Source organism: Mustela lutreola, chromosome X (genome assembly GCF_030435805.1).
Source record: "Mustela lutreola isolate mMusLut2 chromosome X, mMusLut2.pri, whole genome shotgun sequence".
Classification (NCBI taxonomy): Eukaryota; Metazoa; Chordata; class Mammalia; order Carnivora; family Mustelidae; genus Mustela; species Mustela lutreola.
Window position 1 is genome coordinate 49,617,448 of NC_081308.1, and position 21,679 is coordinate 49,639,126.

Below are 21,679 nucleotides of genomic sequence, written 5' to 3' on the forward strand. Positions count from 1 at the left end.
ATCTTCTTTGGAGAAGTGTCTGTTCATGTCTTCTGCCCATTATTTGACATGTTTATATGTTTTGTGTGTGTTGAGTTTGAGGAGTTCTTAATATATCTTGGATATCAGCCCCTTGCCTGTATTGTCATTTGTGAATATTTTCTCCCATTCCATGCTCTGTCTCTTGGAAGAGGTGCAAAAATCTCCGAGAGAAAACTGTCAGAGAACAAAAGGTCCCCCAAACTGGTTTTCACTCAGCCCATCCCCCCCACAGGGGACAGAGCAACTCTGCCCAAACAATGTTGCCTGGGTAATAGCCTATCAGGCCCCTCCCCTGGAAGACAGGCTGGAAGAAAAAGAGGATGACAACCCTGATGACCCTATAAAATAGGTGCATCTTTCTTGGTTAGTTGTTAATAGTATGGACTTTGTACATTCCCTCAACCACCTCTCACCAGAATGACTAAGAGGAGGAATACCTGAAAAGGAAAGAATCAGAGACTGTGGTCTCTGCCACAGAATTAGTGGACATGGATATAGCCAAGATGTCAAAATATACTTCAGAGTAACAATTATAAAGTTAGTCTCTAAGACTGAGAAAAAAAATTTTTAGACTGAGAAAAATATTAATGACAATATAAAATCTCTAAGGGCAGAAATGAGATCTAATCAGGCTGGATTTAAAAATGCTATGGGTGAACTGCAGTCTGAACTAGATACTCTGACTGCCAGGGTAAACAAGGGAGAAGAATCAATTAGTGAGCTAGAGGATTAGATGATAGAAAAGAAGGAAACCAAGGCAGCATGGGAAAAACAAACTGAAGCCCAAGGAATCAAACTGAGAGAGTTTAGTGACCCAATGAAACATTCCAGTATGAGAATTATTGGGATCCCTGAGGGGGTGGAGAGAGAGAGAGGCCTAGAAGATATATTTGAGAAAATCATAGCTGAGCACTTCCCTAATCTGTGGAAGAGAACACGTGTTCATGTCCAAGAGTCAGAGAGTACTCCTCCCAAAATAAATGAGAACAGACCGACACCATGACATATAGTAGTACAATTTGCAAATCTCAGATTCAATGAAACAATCTTAAAAGTAGCAAAGAGGAAGAAATTTCTTCTGTACATAAGAAGGAACATCAGAATAACATCAGATCTGTCCACAGAGATCTGGCAAACCAGAAAGGTATGACAAAGCATATTCAGGGTACTAAATGAGAAGAACCTGCAGCCAAGGATACTTTATCCAGCTAGACTTTCATTCGGAATGGATGGAGAGGCAAGGAGATTCCAGGACAAGCAGAAACTGAAAGAATATTTGACCACTAAGATGGCCCTGAAAGAAATATTAAGGGGGGTTCTATAAAAGGAGAAAGAACCCAAGAGTGATCTAGAACAGAAATTTACAGACAATCTATAGAAACAAGAACTTTACAGGCAACATGATGAAAATAAAATTATAACTTCCAATAATCACTCACAATGTAAATGGTATAAAAGCTCCCATAAAAGGGCACAGGGTTGCAGACTGGATAAAAAAACATGACCCATCCATATCTTGTCTACAAGAGACACATTTTGAAACAAAGGATACATCCAAACTAAAAGTGAAAGGATGGAGAAAATTTTGTCCTGCCAATGGACCTCAAATGAAACATGGGGTAACAATTTTCATATGAGACAAATTAGATTTTAAACTAAAGACTGTAGTCAGAGACACAGAAGGACACAATTTCATCCAACAAGAGAATCTGACAATTATAAATATCTATACTCTCAATATGGAACAGCCAACTGCATAACCCAACTGTTAACCAAAATAGAGACATATTGACAATAATACGTTTATAGTAGGAGACCTCAACACTCCACTCTCACCAACAGACAGATGATATAAGCAGAAGATCAACAAAGAAACAAGAGCTTTGAACGACACACTGGACCAGATGGACCTCATAGATATATACAGAACATTTCACCCTAACCCTAAAACAACAGAATACTCATTCTTCTTGAGCACACATGGAACTTTCTCCAGAATAGACCACATACTGGGTTGCAAATCATCTCTCAACCAATACCAAATTATTGAGATTATTCCATGCATATTCTCAGACCACAATGCTTTGAAACTGGAACTCAATCACAAGAAAACTTTTGTAAGGAATTCAAACACTTGGAAACTAAGGACCATTGGTTTAACATGGTTTGGATCGACCAGGAAATCAAAGATCTTGAGCAATTCATGGAAAAAAAAAGGAGACCAAAAACACATTCATCTAAAATCTATGGGATACCACAAAGGTGGTCCTAAGGGGGAAATACATAGCCATCCAAGCCTCAGTGAAAAAAATAATAATAATAATAATAAATAAAAATTAAAAATCCCAAATTCACCAACTAATCTTATACCTTAAAGAACTGGAGAATCAGGGGCGCCTGGGTGGCTCAGCGGGTTAAAGCCTCTGCCTTCGGCTCAGGTCATGATCCCAGCGTCCTGGGATCGAGCCCTGCATCGGGCTCTCTGCTCAGCAGGGAGCCTGCTTCCTCCTCTCTCTCTGCTTACTTGTAATCTCTGTCTGTCAAATAAATAAATAAAATCTTAAAAAAAAAAAAAGAACTGGAGAATCAGCAACAAACTAAGCTTAAGCTACACAAGAGAAGAGAAATAACTAAGATTAGAGCAGAGATCAATGAATTAGAAACCAGAAATAAAGTATAGCAGATCAATGAAACTAGAAGCTGGTTCTTTGAAAGAATTAATAAGAGGGATAAACCACTGGCCAGACTTATCCAAAAGAAATGCAAAAGGACCCAAATTAAAATTTTGAGTGAAAGGGGAGAGATCAGGACTAACACCAAGGAAGTAAAAACAATTATTAGAAACTATTATCAACAACTATATGACAATAAATTAAGCAACCTGGAAGAAATGATGCCTTCTTGGAAACCTATAAACTACCAAGACTAAAACAGGAAGAAATTGGCAACCTGAATAGGCCAATATCTAATAACAAGATAGAAGCAGTGATCAAAAACTTCCTAAAAAACAAGAGTCCAGGACCTGATGGATTTCCTGGGGTATTCTACCAAGTGTTCAAATAATAAATAATACCTATTCTCCTGAAGTTGTTTCAAAAAACAGAAACAGAAGGAAAACATATAAACTCAGTCTATGAAGCCAGGATTACCTTGGTCCCCACATCAGGCAAAGACTGCATCAAAAAGAATTTCAGACCAATATCTTTAATTAATGTGGGTGCCAAAATTCTCTTTAATAAGATTCAAAAATACATTAAAAGCAGTAACCATCATGAGCTGTTGGGATTTATCCCTGGGATAAAAGAGTGAATCAACATTTGCAAATCAAACAGTGTGAAATAACACATTAGTAAGGGAAGAGAGAAGAACCATATGGTCCTCTCAATTGATGCAGAAAAAGCATTTGACAAAATACAGCATTCTTTCCCAGTTAAAACTCTTTACAGTGTACTGATAGAAGGAACATTCCTGAAGTTCATAAAAACCATCTACAAAAAGCCCACAACAAATATAATTCTCAATAGGGAAAAGCTAAAAGCCTCACCCTTAAGATCAGGAACACAAGAATACCCAGTCTCTCCACTATTGTTCATCATAGTATTAGAAGTCCTAGCAACAGCTATTAGACAATAGAAAGAAATAAAAGGTATTCAAACTGGGAAAGAAGAAGTCAAACTCTCTCTCTCTTCATAGACAACATGATACTTTATGATGAAAATCCAAGATACTCCAGCCCTAAATTACTAGAACTCATATAGTAGAAAAAATCAGTATGGGGCAGGCCAGGAAATCAATGCACAGAAATCAGTTGCTTTCTTTTACTCACAGTGAGTAAAAACTACATTGGAAAGAACAGTGGAAAGAAAATTAGGGACTCGGTTCTATTTACAATAGCACTAAAAACCATACTTTGGAATAAACCTAACCAAATAACCATACCTTGGAATAAACCTAACCAAAGAGATAAAGGATATATACTTTAGAAACTACAGAGCACTTATGAAAGAAATTGAGGAAGACACAAAAAGATGGAAAAACATTCCGTGCTCATGGAATGGAAGAATAAACATTGTTAAAATGTCTATGCTGCCTAGAGTAATCTTTACTTTGAACACCATCCTTATTAAAATAACAATGACATTTTTCAAAGTGTCATATCAAACAATCCTAAAATTTGTATGGAAACACAAAAGACCCAGAATCACCAAGGATATGTTGTAAGAGAAAAACCTGGGGGCATCATGTTGCCTGATTTCAAGCTATATTACAAAGCTGTGATTACCAAAACAGCAAGGTACTGGCACATAAACAGACACATAGATCAATGGAACAAATAGAGAGCCCAGATATGGACCTTAAACTCTATGGTCAACTAACCTTCAACAAACCAGGAAAAAAATTCAACGGAAAAAAGGAATTATCTTCATTAAATTATACTGGAAAAATTGGACAACTATATACAGAAGAATGAAACTCGACCATTCCATTACAACATACACAAAGATAAACTCTAAATGGATGAAAGACCTCAATGTGAGGTAGGAATTCATAAAAATTCTAGAGAACATAGACAGCAAACTCTTTGACATTGGCCACAGCAACTTCTTTCAGAACATATCCCCAAAGGAAAGGGAAACAAAAGCAAAAATGAACTTTTGGGATTTCATCAAGATAAAAGTTTCTGCACAACAGAGGAAATAGTCAACAAAATAAAGAGACAACCCGGAATGGAAGAAGATATTTGCGAATGACATTTCAGATAAAGTGCTGGTATCCAAGATCTATAAAGAACTTCTCAAACTCAACATAAATTAATAATAATTCTTCAAGAAATCAGCAGAAGACATGACACTTCTCCAAAGAAGACATACAAATGTCTAACAGACACTTGAAAAAATGTTCATCATCACTAGCCATCAAGGAAATTCAAATCAAAACAACATTCAGACTTAGAATGGTAAAATTTAACATGGCAAGAAACAACAAATGTTGGATAGAATTGGGAGAAAGGGGAACCCTGTTACACTGTTGGTAGGAATGCAAGTGGGTGCAGCCACTTGGGAAAACTGTGGAGGTTCCTCAAAAAGTTAAAAATAGGGCTACCCGATGACCTAGCAATTGCACTACTGGGTATTTAACCCCATGATACAGATGTAGTTAAAAGGAGGGGCACATGGACCCCAATGATCATAGCATCAATGTCCACAATAGCCAAACTCTTCTTCATCAGATGAATGAATAAAGAAGATGTGGTCCATATATACAATAGAATATTACTCAGCCATAAGAAAGGATGAATACCCACCATTTGCATCGACATGGATGGAACTGAAGGGGATCATGCTAAGTGAAGTATGTCAAGCACAGAAAGTCAATTATCATATGGTTTCTCTTATTTGTGGAACATAAGGAATAACCTGGAGGACATTAGGAGATGGAAGGGAAAAATGAAAGGAGGAGGAAATCAGAGGGGAGATGAACCACAAGAGACTATAGAAACAAACTGAAGGTTTTATAAGGGAGGGAGTTTGGGGGTTGTGTTAGCCTGCTGATGGGTAATAAGGAGTGTATGTATTGCACGGACCACTGTGTGTTATATGCAAACAATGAACCATGGAACACTACATCAGAAACTAATGATGTACTGTATGGTAACTAACATATCATAATAATAAAAAAGAATATTTACCAGCAATAAAATGGAATCAGCAATCCAAATATTCCCAAAAAAGCAATGTTCAGAAGCAGTTGGCTTCATAGGTGAATTCTGCTGAACATGTAGAGAAGGGTTAATACTTATTCTCAAACTGTTCCAAAAAATAGAATAATAAGGTAAGTTTCCAAATTCATGGTGTGAGGCCTGCAGTACCCTGACAAGGAAACCATATAAGGACACTACAAAAATGAGAACTATAGGCCAATATCTTGGGTGAGTTCGGATGCTGAAAATCTCAACAAAATATTAGCAAATTGAATCCAACAATACATTAAAAAATTTGTTCACCACAATCATATGAGATTTATTTCTGCGATGTAAGGATAGTTCAAAATTGGCAAATCAAATAATGTAATACATCACATCAACAACAACAACAAAAAAGATATAAAGCTTATTATCATTTCAATAGATGAAGTAAAAGCTTTAAAAAAATCCCAATATCCGTTCATGAAAAGAACTCTGAATGAAGCAGCTTTAGAGGGAACATAGCTCAACATAATAAAGGCCATATATGAGAAAACCACAGCTAACATCATATTCAAAAGTGAAGAACTTAGACTTTTCCCCTTTAGACCAGGAATGAGACAATGATGTCCCCTCTCTCCAGTTTTATTCAGCATAATACTAGAATCCCTAGGCACAATAATCATAGAAGAAAATGAAATAAAAAGGGAGGAGGCAAGATATTGGAGGAGTAGGAGACCCCATTTCAACTGGTCCCCTGAATTAATCTGGATATCTATCAAACAAATTTTAACACCCACAAAATCAGCCTGAGGTTTAAGAATATATATCCAGATCTATAAATGTAGAAAAGTGAGTGCCTTATGCAAGGCAGGAAATGAATAATAATGAATCTGTGGGGGAGATATCAGAAGATAAACAGAAGATAAACCACCATAAGCTGACTCTTGGAAAATTATATAATACATGAATTCAAAATCGGAACCCTTAGAAATCTGCTGTAGTGTGAGACATCCCTCTCTGAAAGGGGCTTTGGAATCGAAAAGGCAGAATTCTAGGTAGGGCATCATGGTCTCAGGATACAACGAACCACAGAGCAGAAGGGGGTTCCTGAACTAGTAGAGTTCCCAAGCAGTTGAGCCAGGAAGCAGGTTATGGTCAGCAAGTCCAGGAAGGTACTCTTAGATAATATCACAGTAAACTGTGAGCCAGCCTATTGGTAACCAATCTTTTCCTGGGCAGCCTGAAAAACTCTGGAACCTGCACCCAACTAGGCAAAAACTCATAAAGTGCTAGTAGCCAAGAAGGATATTAGAGCAGCATCCAGACATGATCCAGGAGCTTTGGGTACACACACGAGCCCATGGCCACTCATGGTTTTGGAATCACAAAGGGCAGTGGCACTACTGGACTCCTGGGACTACATCTGAGAGAGTTGCTTTGGGAGGCTGTGGTTTTCAGAGGAGCAAGCAGAAGTGGAGACTCTTTGTCCTAGAAAGTTTATTAAAGAGGGTAGACTGTGAATTTTCATGTTCTGGGCCAGAGATTTGGCTGCACTGGTTTTGTTCTGATCCTCTGATGAAGCATGGAAAGCCCCCACAGAACAAAAGCCACGCAGATGACTTGTTTCCACTGAGACCATCTCCCTGACAGGGCAAGGCAATTCTCCCCAGGCAGGGTTACCTGAGAAACAGCACAGCAAGGCCCTCCTCCAGAAGACAGGCTGGAAGAACAGGTGATGACAATTCTACAGATAACATAAGACTGTAAAACCCAGGGGCACCTAGGTGGCTCAGTAGGTTAAAGCCTCTGCCTTTGGCTCAGGTCATGATCTCAGAGTTCTGTGACTGAGCCCTGCATTGGGCTCTCTGCTCAGCAAGGAGCCTGCTTCCTTTCTGCCTACTTGTGATCTCTGTATGTCAAATGAATAAATAAAATTTTTTTTTAAAAAAAGAGTGTAAAACTCAATGCCAGGGAAAAACTGTTTATTGAGCTCCAGGTGTGGCCTCATGACTTGTTTATTTTTCAGATAAAATTCTCTTTTTCTCTATTTTTTCTTTTTCTTATGCTTTTTCTCTGTTTTTCTTTTCTTTTTGACTTCTTTTCATTTCAACTAGGTTTTTATTATACCAACTTATATTTCATAGTTGCTTTTTGACTTGTACTTTTTCACACCTATATTTTTTATAGATGTAGTCTTAGTTTTAGTCCATTTTTCACTCTATTTAATTTTACATTAACATAAATACAAGTTTTATTTTCCTTGTAATTTTGGGATGTAGTGTCCTCTAACACACAGACCAAAATAAATCCAGGAACACATGAAACACTCTGGTTTGACCACACTGAGGAATTAAAACCTCCCTACTCCCCTGCTTGTAATCTATCTATCATCTATCTATCTATATCTATATCTATTTATATCTCTATCTATCTATATATCTCTATATATCTCTATATATCTCTATATATCTCTATCTCTCTTTCTCTCTCTCTCTCTCTCTCACTATATATATATATATATATATATATATATATATATATATATATATATTTATCTGTGGTGGCTTCTGACCACTCTGAATTTTGCTAGGTTTCACCTTGCCTGGATCATGGTTGATATTTTATATTTTGGACTCTGCTCATTCACTCAACCATCCCTTGACAGAATGACAGAGAAAAGGAACTCTCAACAAAGAAATGAACCAGAGACATAGAACTAGTGGATATGGATATAACCAAGATGTCAGAGATAAAATTCAAGGTAGCAATCATGAAATCAATAGCTAGGCTTGAAAAAAATATTAATGACAATATAGAATCTCTAAGAGCAGAAATGAGATCTAATCAGGCTGAACTAAAATGCTACAAAATATACAGTCTAAAATGGATATTCTATCAGCCAGCATAAATGAGGCAGAAAAGAGAATTAGTGATTTAGGAGATAAACAGAGAAAGGAAGGAAGTTGGGGAAAACAGAGATGGGGTGCCAGTTGCACATGAAGAAAGGATTGAAGAGGTTAACAAAGCCATGAAACATTCCAATATCAAAATTATTGGGATCTCTGAGGGATTGGAGAGAGATAGGTGGCTAGGAGATTTAATTGAGAAAACCATAACTGAGAACTTCCCTAATCTGGAAAAGAAGACAAGCATTCGAGTCCAAAGAGGCAGAAAGTATCCCTCCCGAAATCAATAAATATAGATCAACAACCTGACATATAGTGGTGAAGCATTCAAATTTCACAGCCAAAGAACCTATCCTGAGATAAGCCAGGGTGAGTAGGTTCCTTTCACATGGAAAGACAAAAATCAGAATAACAGTAGACCAAGCAACAGAAACCTGCCAAACCAGAAAGGACTGACAAGACATAATCAGGATACTAAATGAAAAGAACATGCAGCCAGAAATACTTCATCCAGCAATTCTGTGGGGGAAAATAGACCCCACGAGTCACATAGACCAGAAAGAAATAGAGAAAATCTACAGAAAACAAGACTTTACAGTCAAAACAATGGAACTAAATTCCTATCTTTTAATAGTTACTCTATATGCAAATGGGCTGAATGCTCTCATGAATAGATACAGAGTTTCCTATTGGATTAAAAAAAAGCAAGACTTATCCATATGCTGTCTACAAGAGACTCATTTTGATCTTAAATAAACCTCCAGATTGAAAGTGTGGGATGGGGAACAATTTACCATCCTAATGGACTTCAAAAGAGAGCTGGGATAGCAATTCTCATACCAGACAAATTAGATTTTAAACAAAAGACTGTAGTAAGAGATGTGGAGGGACGCTCTATTATACTTAAAGAGTATATCCAACAAGAAGTTCTAACAATTGCAAATATCTATTCCCACAACATGGGAGCAGACAATTACATAATCCAATTAATAACAAAAAATAAAGAAACATATTGAAAATAACACCTTAATAGTAGGAAACCTCAACAGTCCACTCAGAGCAATGGACAGATCATCTAAGAAGGTGAACAAATAAGAGCTTCTTTGAATGACACATTGGGCCAGATGGACATCATAGATTTATGCAGAACATCCCGCCCTATAACAAAAGAATCCTCATTCTTTTGCACATTCAAATGCACATTCAACTTTCTCTGAAATACACCACATACTGTTTCACAAATCAGGACTCAAATGATACCAAAAAATTGAGATTACTTCCTGCATATTTTAAGATTACAATGCTTTGAAACTGACTTAACCACAAGAAGAAATTTGGAAGTAACTCAAGCACTTGAAAGTTAAAGAGCATTCCAGTAGAATCTTTGGATCAACCAGGAAATTAAAGAAGGACTTCAACGATTTATATAAACTAGTGAGAATGAAAACACATTGGTTTGAAAACCTATGGGATACTGCAAAGGCAGCCCTTAGAGGGAAATACATAGCCTTCCAAGCCTCTCTCAAAAAATTAGAAAAGATCCAACCACACAAGCTTACCTTACACCTAAAGGAACTGGAGAAAGAACAGCAAGTAAAACCTAAGCCAAGGAGGAGAGAAAAATACAGATTAGGGAAGAAATGAATGAAATAGAAACCAGAAAAACAGTAGAACAGATCATCAAAACTAGAAGATGGTTCTTTGAAAGAATTAATAAGATAAATAAACCTCTGGCCTACTTATCCAAAAGAAAAGGGAAAGGACCCAACTTAAAAAAAAAAAAAATCATGAATGAAAGGGAAGAGATCATGACTACCACCAAGGAAATAGAAACAATTATTAGAAATTATTGCCAGCAACCATATGCCAACAGATTTAGCAACCTGGAAGAAATAGACACATTCCTGGAAACTTATAAAGTACTAAGACAGAAATAGAAAGAAACAAACAATCTGAACAGACCAATAAGCAGTATGAAAATTGAAGCAGAAATCAAAAACTTCCCCAAAAAACAAGACTCCAGGGTCAGATGGCTTCCCGGGGGAATTCTACCAAATATTTAAAGAAAAAAAAAATCATATATATTCTACTGAAGATGTTAAAAAAATAGAAATAGAGTAAAAAACTTCTAGCCTTGTTCTATGAGGCCAACATTACCCTGATCTCAAAAGCGGAAATGACACCATCAAAAAGGGGAATTACAGACCAATATCTCTGATGAATACAGATACCAAAATACTCATCAAGGTCCTAGCCAATATATCTAATAGTACATTTACAGGATTATTCACTATGATGAGGTGGGATTTATTTATATCCCACCTAGGTGGGATGCAAGGATTGTTCAATATTCACAAATCAATCATCATAATAGATCATATTAACAAAAGAAAAAGCAGGAACCATATGACCCTCTCAATTAATTCAGGAAAAACATTTGACAAAATACAGTATTCTTTCCTGATTAAAACTATTCAAATTATAAGAATAGGAGGAAAATATCTCAATATCATAATCACCAACTATGAAAAACCCACAGTGAATAACATTCTCAATGGGGAAAAAAATGATAGCTTTTCCCTTAAGGTCAGGAACATGGCAGGGATGCTCACTCTCACCACTTTTATTCAACACAGTACTGGAAATCCTAGCCTTAGCAATCAGAAAACAAAAAGAAATAAAATACATTCAGATTTGCAAAGAACCAAACTTTCTCTCTTCACAGATGAAATGATACTTTATGTGGAAAACCCAAAATACTCCACCCCAAATTACTAAAACTCATACAGCAACTCAGTAATGTAGGATAACATGAAATCAATTGATTTTCTATACACTAAAAACGTAACTGTAGGAAGAGAAAATGTGAGTCAATTCCATTTACAATAGCACCAAAACCACTAAGATACCTTGGAATAAACCTAACAAAAGAGGTAAAGGATCTATACTCTAGAAACTACAGAACACTTATGAAAGTAAGGAAGACAAAAGGAGATGGAAAAACATTCCATGCTCATGGATTGGAAGAATAAACATTATGAAAAAGTCTATGGTGCCCAGACTAATTTACACTTCCCATGCCATCCTTATCAAAATACCATTGACATTTTTCACAGAGCTGGAACAAAGAATCCTAAAGTTGTATGGAACCAGAAAAGACCCAAATTGCCAAGGAAATGTTGAAAAAGAAAACCAAGTCTGGCCGCTTCACAAGGCCTGACTTCAGGCTCTATTATAAAGCTGTGATTACCAAGAAAGCATGGTATTAGCACAAGAGCAGACACATAGACCACTGGAACAGAATAGAGTCTCCACAAAAGGACCCCCCAACTCTATGGTCAACTAATCTTCAACAAATCAGGAGTGAATTTCCAATAGAAAAAAAGATAGTCTTTTCAATTAATGGAGCTGGGAAAATTGGACAACCACATGCAGAAGAATGAAACTGGACCATTCTCTTACACCAAAAAAGATAAACTTAAAATGGATGAAATACCTAAATGTGAGACAGGAATCCAACAAAATCCTAAAGGAGAGTACAGATAGCCACCTCTTTGACATCCTCTAACACAAACTTCTTTCAATACATGTCTCTAAAGGGACAGGAAATAAAAAGCAAAAAGAACTGGGACCTCATCAACTTTAAAATCTTCTGCACAGCAAAGGAAACAGTCAGCAAAACTAAAAGGCAACTTTCAGAATGGGAGGAGCTATTTGCAAATAACATTACAGAAAAAGGGCTAGTATCCAAAGTCTATAAAGAATCTATCAAACTCAACACCCACAAAACAAACAATCCAGTCAATAAATGGACTGAAGACATAAACCAACACTTCTCCAAAGAAGACATACAAATAGCTAACAGATGCATAAAAAAAAATTGTTGAAAAAAATTGTTGAACTTCACAAGCCATCAGGGAAATGCAAATCAAAAGCACAGTGAGATATCACCATACACCAGTTAGAATGACAAAAGTTAACAAGATAGGAGACAACAATTTTTGACAGGGATGTGAAGAAAGGGGAACTCTCTCATACTGTTGGTGGGAATGCAAACTGGTATAGCCATTCTGAAAATCAGTATGGAGGTTCCTCAAGATGTTAAAAATAGAGTTACCCTATGCCTTATCATTTGTACTACTAGGTATGTACACTAAAGATACAGATGTAGTTAAAAGAAGGGGCACATGCACCCTGAAAGGAGCCGAGGTGCCCTTCAACAGATTAATGGATAAAGATGTGCTTCTTATAAAAAATGGAATATTAATCAGCCATCAGAATAGGTGGATACCCACCTGTTGCATCAATGTTGATGGAACTGGATGGGAGTATGCTAAGTGAAATAAGTCAAGCAGAGAAGGACAATTATCATATGGTTTCACTCATATGTGGAGCATAAGGAATAGTGTAGAGGACTGCAGGGGAAGGGAGGGAATTTCTTCGATTCAGGAAGAAATTAGACTGGGAGACAAACTGTGAGAGTCTCTGCAGTCCAGGAACCAAAGTGAGGATCACAGAAGGGGGATGTGTATAACCAGGTAATGAGTATTAAGGAGTGCTTGTGTTGTGATGAACACTGTGTGTTATACTCAACTAATGAACTGAACACTATGTCAAAAACTAATGATGTTGTATATGTTGACTAACTGAACAAAATTTAAAAATAATGAAAAAAAAGTTGTACATGGATCTCGCCCTGATAACCTCTCTGATCTCATTTCTTTCCATCCTCATTTCTGCTCACTTCTATTCTGGCCATACTTAGGGTGCTATCTCCAGGCACATTTTGTCTCAAGGCATCAGCAACATGATTTTTACCCTCAATTTATTCAGTTGTTTACTCAAATGCCATCTATTCTGAGAGTATCTATCCATCTAATAAAGTAGTATGCCCAAAGTCACATCCTGCCACTTTACTTACCCTGCTCTAAAAGTCACTCTAAAAATCATCACAACCTGATGGACATATAAAGTGTGTTAGGAAGAAAGAAATAAGAATTTGGCTCCATCCAACATGGTGTAAACTGTAAGGGTTATGAGAACAAGGACTTTGTTTCTGCCTATTTACACTTCCTGAAACAGTGCCATAATCACTTTCAGTCTTGCCACTGATTTAGCACCAAGATATGGGAGATTTTCAGTATCACCATGGAATAACATAAGACCTGATTCTAGACTATTGGCCTAAGGTAGAGGGTATGACTGCTTCTAAACAACAGAATGTAAGTGCAAGAGAATAGAGGTTTAGACAGTTTTCGTCATTGCCTGGTCAAGGCTGAGACTCCCTCTGACTCAAATAAGCAGGTGTGATAATTATATTATCATGGAACAATCACAACTTGGTTCTAGTCTAGAAGCACAGAAAATTAGGGGGCAAAAGCATAGCAGGTGAGTATAGTACACTGAATTTTTTTTCTCTCTTCCTCCCATTAAGACATAGTGTCATATTTTGCTCACGGCTGTATATTCAACCCCTAAAACAGAATTAGAAATATTATCAAACCTTCATCTGATTAACAAGACACGGAATATCCCCAAATCACTGTAAAATAATATAAGGCCTATGAGTCAGAGATGTGAAGGTGGTAGTGTCTGTCTTCCTTCCCCCACTAAGATATATGCTCTAAGACATCAGCTATTTTGTTTAGATGATTTTCTGTTCAATCCTCACATCCTAGGACTGGGGTGAGCTTTCTGTTTGATTATATATTAATAACCTAATGTCATCATGAAACAATACAATGTTTGTTTCAGGACTTGGGGCCCAGTGGGAAACCAGGGACTAGAAAGGATTATTACATATCTAAAAAGTATATATATTACTATTTTTGTCATCTATCGTATGCACTCATCTAACTCTATACTTACATTTATCACATTTTTTATTGTTTTGTGGAGTTTTATACTATCTTATATCCTCTTTATTGGACTGAAGACTACTTAAATGATAAAAGACCATGTGTTAAGAAAGGGAGGTTTTTCTTTTGTCTTCTGCTATGTCCCAAACTCTTTAAACAGTTCCAGGATTAGGGCCAGCCTTCCTCTGAGAGTCAGAATGTGGAGTAACCCCAATATTATCATGGGGAAATGTAAGGTCTGTTTCTGGTCCCAAGGTCAGTGGCAATGGTAGATGTCTGTCTCAGGAACAGCCAAGATACAATCTCAATGAGAACTTAATTTTTTTTTTCTTTTTTAGTCAGTAGCCAGTTCTGTGGCTAGACCAGGCATTCCTGAGTGTCAAAAGTGGTAAAAGTACTCAGAATATCAACTAGCATTCTAAGGTCAGTGTTATTGGTTGTATTCTTGTTGCAATCCATCTCCCAATTAGAAAAAAGAAAATATTTCTACAATTAAAAACAAAACACAGGGGCACCTTGGGGGCTCAGTGGGTTAAAGCCTCTGCTAAGGTCATGATCCCAGGGTCCTGGGATTGAGTTCCACATCAGGCTCTCTGCTCAACAGGGAGCTTGCTTCCTCCTCTCTCTCTCTCTGCCTGCCTTTCTGCCTAATGTAATCTTTGTCTGTCAAATAAATAAATAAAATCTTTGAAAAAAATAAAAACAAAATACATTCCACATGATTTGAAGTTTCCCATTTATGTCAAAAAGTTTTAAAGCACCAATACCAATAATATTATCGACTATGATTATATTCAAAGTAAATGTTTAAGGCATAGATAAGATTCACACCAAATTCATGTTAGTGTTTGCTTCAGCAGAGGAAGGAAACTTTACAGTATTGGGAAAAGGATTTATTATATGTTATATATGTCTATATATATATATGTATATATATAAAATTATATGTTCTCACTTCTTAAAATATAAATCTATTTTGGGGCACTTGGGTGGCTCAGTTGTTTAAGTGGCTGCCTTTAGCTCAGGTCATGATCCCAGGGTCCTGAAATCAAGCCCTGCATCAAGCTCCCTGCTAGGCAGAAAGTCTGCTTCTCTCTCTCCCACTCCGCCTGCTTGTGTTCCCTCTCTCGCTGTCTCTCTCTCTCTGTCAAATAAATAAATAAATAAATCAAATCTTAATAAAGAAATAAATGAATAAATAATAAATATATAAATCTATTTCTAAATGAAGTATGCCAAAATGTTTTGTTTGTTAAATATTGACATAGTTGATTTTGCACAAAAGTAAACAAATGTTATGTTTTATATACTTTCTGTATCATGTTTTAATTTTTTTTAAATAAATAAAAATACAAAGAAATTTTAAAACACCATGATAGCTGATTTATTACAATGTTTTCAATATTGAACATATTTAAGAAATATGTATATGCAATATGCAAGGACATAAAACATCTGAATAATACAACTAAGAAGCTTGATAATAGAGAAAACTTTAAATTTTGTATTTTATAGAAACTATACATTCTTTTCTTAATAGAAAGTTTCAGTAAACCAATTACCATTGGAGAGATAAGGTTGATTAAGGATCTTCCATCAAAATTGTCACCAGGATTAAATTGTTTTATAGCTTGGTACTAGCTAATTTTAAAAGAACAACTGGAATTTTAATAAAATTTTTAGACAAAAAACAAATAATTATAATGTTTTTTAGAGCTATTTCAGATCACAAAAAAAGACAGAAAATTCACCAATTCATTTTTAAAGCTAGCACAATTTTAAAAACTGAATTTGATAAAGACAGGGGGTGTTATATGTAAACAATGAATCTTGGAACACTACATTAAAAACTAATGATGTATTGTATGCTGACTAACATAATTTTTAAAAAATGAAAAAAAAAGAAAAAATACAATTTCAGTTTGAAGTGTAAATTGAATAATTCTAAAAAATATTAGTAAATAAAATCTAGCTATGTATCAAATGATTATTTGATTATTATAAGATGACTAAGTAGGATTTATTCCAGAAACACAAATTTGGTTTAGCATCAAATACCTAGTCCTCTAATTCATTACATTGACAAATTAAAGGAAAACAAAATCATATGATTTTTTCAATGGATGCTGAAAGACATCTGATAAATTCCAGAAGCCACTTTCAGTAAGCCTCCTAATGTGAAACAGGAATGGAAAAAAAATGGAATAAAAGAAACTCCTTAAACATTTTAAGGGTTAATGACTATTTGCCAATAACCAAAGCCAAACATTAATAGGGAACACTAAAGACAATTCCATGAAAACTAATACCAAATGAGCATATCTGTCATAAACATTATTAAACATTATTTTGAATAAATAAAATTATCACTATTTGCAGATGAAATGATTTTATACCTAGAAGATTGAAATTATTCTTTTAAAAAGTATAAGAGAATTTATTAAATTAATTCTGTATTTTACCTATATTGTCAAAAATAAGAAGTTAAAAATAAAGAGGAAAAAATGTCCAATTCAAAATGTGACAAAGAATATTTAAAAACAAATTTAATCAGATGTAATGGATCCATATGAAGAACATTACAAAAACAAAACCAAAAGATTTTAATGAGGTACCAAAACTCTTGAATGGCAAGAGTTAATATCATTAAAATTGTGTTCTAAATAGAAATGTTGAAATGTATCACAATTCTAAGATATCAGAATTTTTGAAATGTGGAAAGAATGCTTTCAATTTTTATATAAAATTAATTTCTAGAACAATTTATATAAAAGAAGAAATGGTGAAAAAAAGAAACACTTAATGAGAGGTAACTTGCTTTACCAGAGTTCAAAATTCATGGTCAAGCCACTATAGTTAAACGACAGGATACTGGTTCACAGACTGAAAAATGGGTGGCTTATTTAATATATATGATAGCATAATCATGAATCCAATGTGAACAAAATGTATATTTGAACTTTTATCTTATACCATATATAAAATAAACTCCAGATGGCTCAAAAAGCTAAAACCTTAAAATTAATTAAAATTTTAGAAAAAGATATAGGTGACTATTTTTATGACTTGGGTTGGGGGCACTCATCTGAAAAATATATGAAACCAAAAAACTTAAAAGGAGGTAGCAGTCTATCTAAAAATTAAAAACAACAATATAAGAATCTATAAAGTAAAAGATACTACCACTAAAGTCAAGATCAGTGATAGAATGGAAAAAAATACAGATTGGCTACAAATGATTAATCTGTATCCTAGAGAAATATAATAAGAATTCCTAGAAATGTATAAGAAAAAGATCAAAGATTCAATAGATAAATGAGCAAAGGATACATATTGGCAAATCACAAAAGAGAAAAATCCGAACAGTTAAAAAAAAACAAAACTCCTTGAATTTGTCAATTTAAAAATTACTATTTAATGTTTCACCCTCCAGATTTGCAAACTTGAAAGAGTACTGGACAGGATAATGGGAAATGAGCACTTTCATTTTGTATAGTAATTTTGTAATATTACTTAAAATTAAATATATCCCTACCTAGCAATCCCATTTCTGGGAATCTACCCAATAGAAATAAAATTATCAGTATTTATTGCAGCAGTGGTATGGTCAAAAAAGGAAAGGAAATAATTTAAGTGACCATCAGTGATAGAATGCCTGAATATCTTTTTGGTATATAAATGTACTGTATATGCAGCTGTTAGAGGGAAGGAGAGAAAGAAGAAGAGGGGAAAAGGTGATTTATTTAATAAATGTGATGGCTTAATCAGGTACCTGATGTGAACAGAATGCATAATTTGACCTCTGTGTTATAACAAATACAAAGTAAATTCCAGGGGCAGAGGGGAACTGGGAGAGGACAAGAGCGGGGAGAGGGAGAGAGAGAGAGAGAGAGAGAGAGAGAGACTTGCAGGTACTGATTAGAATAGATATCATGGATATTCCAAATGTGAAAAGCAATTACAGAGAAATGATGTGGCTTTTCATTTTTACAGAAGAGACTACAACAAACTTTCTGTAAGTGGATGGGGAAAACGTGTAAGGTTATACATCATGTTCTTAACACTTGTTACCTGGAAAGAAGAAAGGGGAGATAATAAAATGGGAGAAAGGATCTGGTGTGGAGTTACACTACTGATTTTTCTTTAGTTTTTCATTGTTCCAATGGTAATGAATACTTTTCAGTTTTCTATTAACACCCAAATTAAATATTCAATTATAGAACAAAGCCATATCAAAAGTACCAGTGTACACTTGGGACAAAACTGTGGGACTAGTCGTTGTAAGATTTGGAGGCACAAAAGTAAAAAGTAATCATAAATTCCTGAACCTCTGACACCATTCTGTTCCAAAAATTCACAATTACAAGAACATGACGTTTTACATTTAATAGTTCCATGACTTTTACAAAGAGCACAATGAATTTAGGGGGTTTTCACCAAGCCATAGACATAAATGTGAATATCATCATCAAACTTAATGAAGTAGACGGATGGCTTGGCCACCACTTGATGGATAAATATGCCGGTTCTCTTGGACCCGTCATCTTTGGCGTGTTCCACTTGCTTGCCCACGAGGCTGTCGACCACTTCTCCAGGCTCCCGTTCTGCTGTAGGGAAATAGTAGTTGGAATCTGGAATGATGCGCAGGTCACCGTCTTTGTAGTCATCCAGCAGCGTGTACATATAAAGGACAGGATCTTTCTCATAAGTTATATAAAACCAAGTGTCCATCACAGGAGCTCGCGCCAGAACCATGCCCTTCCATTCATCTTTCGTACCATGCTCACCCTCAAACACATGCCCCACTGCTTTGCCAATCAGGGAATCCGCCAGGCGCGAATCAATGTGAGGAGTTGGCACTCTTTCAGGAAGGATTTCTAACGCTAAAACTCTCTTATCTAGGTGCAGCTCTAGCCCATACACACTATCTTTGCCATCATATTTGATGATGTAGAGAGTGGGCTTCACGGAAACCTGCTCGAGCACAGTGCCCTTCCACTGCTCCACTGGCTCATTGCCTTCCTTCCAGCCGTGCTGAATGCGGCAGCCCACAATGTTCCTACGCGTGAGGAAAGTGGGCTTGCGCCGCTGCTTCCTGTGGGTGTGCCTTTTCTTCATCAGGTATGCAGAGACGCCATCTACACCCATTGGGGGCACAGTTGGGGGTGACATGGCTCAGGGTTTAAGGAGGCTCAAGCAAAGCTGCCACTTCCTCAGTTAAGATGACAAAAAGTCAACACTACCCAAAATGAGATATTTTTTCGTGATCTCTGGGTCTTTCCTCCTTTACCCAAGTGCAAGGCTCTCCCCAAGTCTTGACAGAAACGTTCTAACTCTGACCGTGGGCACTGGAACAGCGTGGACCTTTTGACAGTGTTCTCCTTTCCCGCCCAGGAGAGGCGTCTGCAGCAGTGGCGGCTGCCGCAGCAGATGGCGGGCTAGCTTGTACTGCTTACGCCTCGCACCCACCCTGACTCCCACCCCGAGTCCCAGAATTGACCACTTAGCTGTTATCGCTGGTGCTGAAGCTGCAAAAACGGTGATTGAGAAGACGACAGGAAATGTAATCAAGGGATAAGAGAGATGACTGCAGCAGCAAAGGAGCAGGCAGCGGTGGGTCTCTGACAAATTCGCGCGGCCTCGGCTTCGCAGCGCTGCTCTGCCCGGCCTAGCTCTGGCGCCGGGGTTTTTGCTTTTTTTCAGGAATCCGACCCCTTAGAGCCCGCCTGCGCCTCGGCCCCGCCCCCTGCCATTCCGCCTTCCGCTGTGCCTGCAGTGACTGGGCGGGTCAGTGCGCGCACCCGCGTTCAGTATGCAGTCACAGTCTCTCACTCCGTTTCCTCACGCGCTCCCTGACCGCTTCCCTCAGACTGGAGCCAGAAAGGCCGGATCCCCTGCTCTTTCTTTCTGGCCGCCTTTCACCCGTCAGCGTTCTCCACAGCCACTCCATCTGCTTTCTATCTTACAGGAATTTCTTACAAAAACTTTACAAAATAATATCTAATACATACATAAACAGAGTTTGTACATACAAATTATTTTCTTTCAGTTTAAGGAATATGAGAGCAGTGAAGAAAAAGCCCACCATCTTGATCCAAACTCTCCTTTTTATTTTATACCTGATCATTCCCAGTAATGCCTTTTTTAATGATCTTCTTTTCTGAATGTAAAAGAAATGTAGTGACATGGAGAATTTCTGAAATTCAGTGAAATAAAAGACAAAACTAACTTTGATCTTACCATCTAGACATACAGCAAAATGTTAGTTCTGATTTCTTTTTTATATTTTACAAAATTGTGAGATTTCATACTTTTATGGCTTATTTTTTTTCCAATTTATATCAAGAGCATTTTCCAAGTTTATCAAATACTCTGGAAACATGATTTTTAATTGTCCCATAATGTTTCTTTGTGTGGATGGTCCATTATTTGTGCTATGACAAAATAGGTAATGAAGCTAATTTACCTTCATATATGGACTTATTGAAGTAGTATAAACAAAATTTTCAAATAATATTTAATGCCATGGGAATCCACATATGAGATAAGGACAACGTGTGAAAAAGTAGGCTATTGAGACAAAATTATGGAGAGAGAAACAAACTTTATAGTGAGAAAAATGAAAGGGCTTCTGTTGTATATATTTGTTTTTTTCTGATTATAGGACTACTGCATCTTCCTATGGAAAATCTGAAAGATAGAAAAGAAAGTGTCTGTAATTTCATCTACCTCAAGTCACAGGGTTGTTGTGAGGATTAAATGGTAATGTCTGTAAAACTTTTAGCCCTGTATCCTACATTATGAGATGGTAATTAAAGCCAGGGAAGTCTACTCCCTAATTCTCATTCCTCCATCCTTCACTGGTGAGAAGACAATACCTCATATCTTTACAGGTAAAATAAAGGTCATCATTTTATATAGAAATGTAGAAAAGCAGGAGAGAGAGCTGCAAAATGAAAATACTGGCTGCCTCCACATTTCATACCTTCCAAGGCAGGAACAGAAAAAAAACCTAGTCCTTGTACCATTTAATAGCTAAAAGGGCAGAATGTTCTGGATGTCCAATTTCCCGTGTTTCCCAAGCCAAGGACTTTGAAGATGGGATGATTCTTCAATACTACACATTGAGAAAGTAATTCTGAGGAGGCAAGAAACTTACATACACTAAAGTTCTAAACTCTTTGGAATGTGATAGTGAGCGGCACTGG

At 36.5% G+C, this 21,679-nt stretch overlaps 1 protein-coding gene across 1 annotated transcript; it reads right to left on the reverse strand.

Moving 5' to 3' along the window:
• Positions 1-15,845: 15,845 nt before the first annotated feature.
• Positions 15,846-20,552, reverse strand: SPIN4 (spindlin family member 4). Its single transcript, XM_059158315.1, has one exon. The coding sequence runs from the start codon at positions 19,641-19,643 to the stop codon at positions 18,894-18,896; it is 750 nt and encodes a 249-aa protein (XP_059014298.1). The 5' UTR covers positions 19,644-20,552; the 3' UTR covers positions 15,846-18,893.
• Positions 20,553-21,679: the final 1,127 nt, after the last annotated feature.

Bases quoted from the DNA above. Each gene is read 5' to 3' on its own strand.
- SPIN4 (XM_059158315.1), bottom strand. From the start codon at position 19,643: ATGTCACCCCCAACTGTGCCCCCAATGGGTGTAGATGGCGTCTCTGCA.